Source organism: Lygodium microphyllum, unplaced genomic scaffold (genome assembly GCF_053477565.2).
Source record: "Lygodium microphyllum isolate KBCC unplaced genomic scaffold, Lygodium_microphyllum_v1.1.10 scaffold_192, whole genome shotgun sequence".
In the NCBI taxonomy this organism is placed as follows: domain Eukaryota; kingdom Viridiplantae; phylum Streptophyta; class Polypodiopsida; order Schizaeales; family Lygodiaceae; genus Lygodium; species Lygodium microphyllum.
In genome coordinates, this window is record NW_028229675.1 from 63373 (window position 1) to 68201 (window position 4829).

General features: G+C 43.9%; 1 protein-coding gene across 2 annotated transcripts; it reads left to right on the plus strand.

Annotated features, from left to right (window-relative positions):
- The first annotated feature begins 1710 nt into the window (after window positions 1-1710).
- LOC148008310 (protein OSB1, mitochondrial-like) lies at window positions 1711-4414 on the plus strand. Of its 2 annotated transcripts, none has more exons than XM_087674317.1 (2): window positions 1711-3263; window positions 3406-4414. In XM_087674317.1, exon 1 carries the CDS (start codon window positions 1760-1762, stop codon window positions 2852-2854), a length of 1095 nt encoding a protein of 364 aa, XP_087530443.1. In that variant the 5' UTR covers window positions 1711-1759; the 3' UTR covers window positions 2855-3263; window positions 3406-4414. The 2 variants fall into 2 exon arrangements, with proteins under 2 accessions (XP_087530443.1, XP_087530444.1); XM_087674318.1 differs by having other exon boundaries at window positions 3553-4414.
- The last annotated feature ends 415 nt before the right edge of the window (window positions 4415-4829 follow it).

Sequence of the window (4829 nt, forward strand, 5' to 3'; positions counted from 1 at the left end):
CTCGAGTGTTACAAAACATTATGTGTGTAAAGATGTCTTCAGCCTTCAAGGTAGTTCATATTTTCTTAAAAGCCCTAAGTGCTATCTTATAGACTAAATGGATATGTCAAAGGCATTTTCAACATCCGACTTACACAATCTACAGATTCCTTGTGCCTTGTTTTATTTTTTATATATCATACCCTCCTTATAACTAATTCTCTTATCATAGCATACAAGTACAATGCTTTCTCTATTATGAGCTCTCTCCTCCCCCCCCCAAATTGCCTACTAACAATATGGTAATAAATTCTGAAATCTTAATGTAAACATGACTTTCTCAAACTTCTTCTAATGTCATTCTAAAATGGGTACATTCCCAAAACAAATGCATGATATCTTCTTCCTTTTTGAAGAAGAAACCACACCTAAAGTTAATGCTACAAACTGGTCAGTCAAGGTCAATAGAATCACCTGTGAAAACATTACCAGGGCAATCAAAGAGAGAGAGAGAGAGAGAGAGAGAGAGAGAGAGAGAGAGAGAGAGAGAGAGCATACCCGTGAATGTTGTGAAGTACTGATCTGATAAAGACCTCTGCCTCCGAGTCAGAGATATGAGAAAACCCTTGGTTGAAGCTTGCGAATCACCTGCGAAGCCTACAAATTACATGCAAGAAATTGGCCATGATCAAACCCTGAACTGGTTAAATTACATGCAAGCAATTGGCCATGATTAAACCCTGAACTGGTTTCTGGAAGAGAGAGAGACCTGGCTAGATGCATCATCATGAAATATGCCTTCCCACCTTCACGATGTGAACATTTTCATGCGAAGAGAGGGATGATGAATCCAAAAAAATACAGAGAGATGAACCTTCACGATGTGTACATTTATGCATGTGGTGAAACGGGCAACACAGGGAAGCTCCTGTGTATCAACGGCTCCCTGTGTGTCAACGGCCACAGGGTGCACCTACCTGGAGCCCACTCATGTGGGCAGAAAACAGAGCTCTGATGAGCATGGCGGCAGCAACGGAAACGGGCTGCTACAACGGGCTGCGCTGCAACGAAAACGTGCAACGGGAACGGGCTGCTACAGCAACGGGAATGGTTCCTGGAGCCCACTCTGTCCTGGAGCCCACCTTGCGGCCAACAGAGGAGCTCCGGCCAATCACGATCGATGTCTCCAGGCGAGGACGGAACAGGACGGAGGAGTCCCCCGCCCTGCGGAATGCAGAAAGGGGGCGGGGGGGAGCATTGAAGACAAAGAGAAGGCGACGTGCCGGGCGCCCCCAGTGTGTAAGAGGGGGGCGCCCTCTTTTAGAAATCCGGCCTTCTTATTGGCCGGATTAGGTATTCTTGGGCGGCCGCGGACCGGTGTGTAACGGCCCTTAGGAGGCTTGATGGCGCGGGGCGGGGGTTTCCCTAGCATTCAAATTGTTGTAATGTTAAATGCGATGATATCTTTTAATTCCCAAATTTGAGGGGGATTTCAAGAATTTCAACAAATTTTGGTAATTCTTTGATGCCCCAATATTGTAATTAATTAATTAATTAATTTTTCGAAGATGGCTCCAGTATTTGTTCGTCCACTATGCGATGTGATCTTTTAATTCCCAAATTTAAGAATTTCGACAAATTTTGGTAATTCTTCGATGCCCCAATATTGTATTTTATTTATTTATTTATTTTTTCGAAGGTGGCTCCAATATTGTTCGTCCGCTGCCTGTGTCATGGGATAGTTCTCTGCGCGTTCGTTCAGAAGGGCGACTGGCAGTGCATGGCGGCTGCTGCTCCTGCGGCATCTTTTCTACGGCGCACATCAAAAGCGCTCGCATTCTCCATCAACACCAACAACAACAACAACACCAGTCGGCCTCAGGTTCGTCTCTTTTCGTCGTTCTTTGATCTCGTTGCGAGAGAGGAGCAGAAGCAGGAGGAGCAGCTCCGAGAGGAGCAAGCAGACAGCAAATCTCAGGATTCCCAGGAGCAACATTCAGGACGCTCATGGCATCATCAACGCCATCATCAGATTATCAAATCAGTCCAGGAAGAATCAGACACAGTAGACTGCACAAAATCCGTTCAAGAAGAGTCAGACACGGTAGAGTGCACACAGGCCCACTCACAAACCCTAGAGAGTCCAGATAGTGCCCCTCACAGGCCTGGGGTCATCGATTGCCAGGGCAAGCTCCTCAATGAGATGAGTCTCACGGGGTACTTCATCAATGATGTGGATGTCACTTACTTGGACACAGGCCGTGCTGTTGGTTATGCGTTGCTTCAACCTGCCTCTGTAAGCAGTGGGTTCCGGTTTGTCCTTGAGTTGAGGGATGAACTGGCTGAGATTGCCTCTGCACACACCAAGAATGGTGATTTGGTGCATGTGTCAGGGGTAGTTCAGAAGCTGCCTTCATGGTCCTATATTAAACAATCAGTACAATGGACATGGCATCTTCAAGTTTTCGACCTCAAGCTTGTTAAGGACCTAGGTGTACTGTGGAAGCAATACTTTAAGGACCCCTCACAGTGGTGGGACATCAGAGATAAGTCACGTTTCTCTGTATCGGGTGATTTTATGCACAAGCAGAATCGAGTAGTACTGTCAATCAATGATGTGCACACACCAATTTGGGTGAAGCACCGGTTGAACAATTCTTTGAAGGGCAGAATGCCTCACTGGATTGACTTGTTCGCAAACCCACATGATTGGTGGGACAACCGAGACTCTAAATTTACCCAGTGGTCTCCAGACTTCAGGCACAAAGAATCTGGGGTATCTCTGTGGGTCAAGGATAAGAGCACTCCATCCTGGGTGTTGTTTCAGCTTTCAGAATTGGACAGAGAAAAAAAAAAAGATTTCTCCAGTCCATAAGGAACCTTTTTGTTGTTTAGTCCTACCAGGCAAAAGAGATTTCGTGAAACTCACGTGTGGCAGGTATTTGGATGTCAGCTTTGTTGCAGAGATGAGCGAAGCAGTGAAACTATGGTGCCTGATGAAAGGTCTTTTATAGAAGTAAAATTAATGTTGCTGCCTGTTCGTTTTTCATAGTCTTTGTTTTGCATATGACTATGCTTTGGAGCTCACGCAGCATTTTGGTTGGGTACTCCTGTTTACTTGCTAGGTGTGATGTCTTGCGGGCAGATCTGCAAGCATTTTCTATATATTTCATGATGGTGGAAAAGGGCTAATGAATGGCTTTCTCCTGTCCTATTGCCTGACATATGTCCTCAACTTAGTGCTGGTACACTTGAGTGGGGAGAATTTCGTATAAAATAGAATGGTAAGGCCTGAGCTTTTGGCAGATCCAAAAGAACATATGATCTTTCTCTCTCTCTCTCTCTCTCTCTCTCTCTCTCTCTCTCTCTCTCTGGGTTTGTTGAAATTGATGTCAAATTACAGGGATAGTTTGTATGTGGATACAGTCTTTGGAGTTTTTGTATATCCTTCACAATGGCTGCAGCTGAGTTTTGGGCTGCAATGGGGAGCTGAAATTGATGTCAAATTATAGGGATGGTTTGTATGCGGATACAGTCTTTTGAGTTTTTGTATATCCTTCACCATGGCTGCAGCTTTCTGTAGTCAGAGAAAACAACCTGCAAACAAAGGGAGGGACAACAAGAGGCGTCTTGAAGTGTGAAAATTAAAGGCTGAAGGTTGAGGAATGCTGAGGAGGCTGAATATGTGTAAAACAAGCAACGAGGTGTAAATACTGTTGAAGTGGGAAATAGCGTTTTGGTTTCAACGCTTCCTTTTCTGGCTACTGAAATAGTGTTTCAGGCAACCATGTTAGTCAGAATCTTATGTTGGCCCAAACAATTCAAAAATGGGTGCTGTTTGGGTGCATGCGTTGATGCTAAGGAGCTAATGCTAAGTTTAGCAGGGTGGTTTTTCAGGTATGCTCTTACTGAACATTGTCAAGTGATTGGCTGTCACCATGGGTAGGTATGTTACTTTGATGGAAAAGAGCTGTGATGATTAGTAAGTCTCTATGCACTTAAGAGCTAACACCAAGTTGAGGATGGTGGTGTTGTAGATAAGCTCCGGTTGAGCATCATTAGGTGTGGTAGAGCATTCTTGAGATTCAAAGTGTTAATTAGTTGCCTCTAGGGATTAGGTTGTTTGACCTCCAGGCTTTTGATTGCTAGTGGTTACAGCTGTACTTCATGGTGCAAATTCAAGCTTACAGCATGAAACTAGGAGGAAGAAGACTATACTTTGAGAATTTTAGCACTCTGGATGTTTTGGTTATGGCATATTCCTGTGACGTTACAGCAAGAGGCTGCATGTGCTTTGATTGTAAGGTTCTCTTTACATCTATGGGAAGGTGGCCTTCGGCGTGGCACAAGATTTGAGCTATTTATACAGTGTTTTAGGTTCCCCTGCAAAAAATTCTCTTTCAATGTCTTGTATGGCTTGCTTGTATCATGCTACCTTTCTCCTAAACTAAATTGGGGTTGCTTGATTACATTCAAAAGTACAATTGAGCTAATGTGCTATAAGTGGCTTGACAAAGATTTCTTTTTTGGGATGGGAGATGGACTTTATTTTACCTTGCATTTTGCACAAGTACTTGTGCCTACTCCTAGATTATGAGCTTTTTCATTAGTCAAATGCAAAATTGATTAGAGAAAGGAGACCTTTCAACCAACAATTGATGTGTCTTAGTATATCTTGGCGCCTGTGGCAATGATGCAAAGAAAGGATACCTTTTGGGGGATAGAAATAGAACAAATTTGAATGAACCTATAGGCCCATTAATTCTTACGATTGATCCTCAATCTTTTATTCAGCATATTGATGCGGGTGTGGCTATCTTGAAGCAAGTTGGGCAATAGCAATAACTCCT

Coding starts and splice junctions, on each gene's coding strand:
- LOC148008310 (XM_087674317.1), top strand. CDS start 1,760: ATGGCGGCTGCTGCTCCTGCGGCATCTTTTCTACGGCGCACATCAAAA.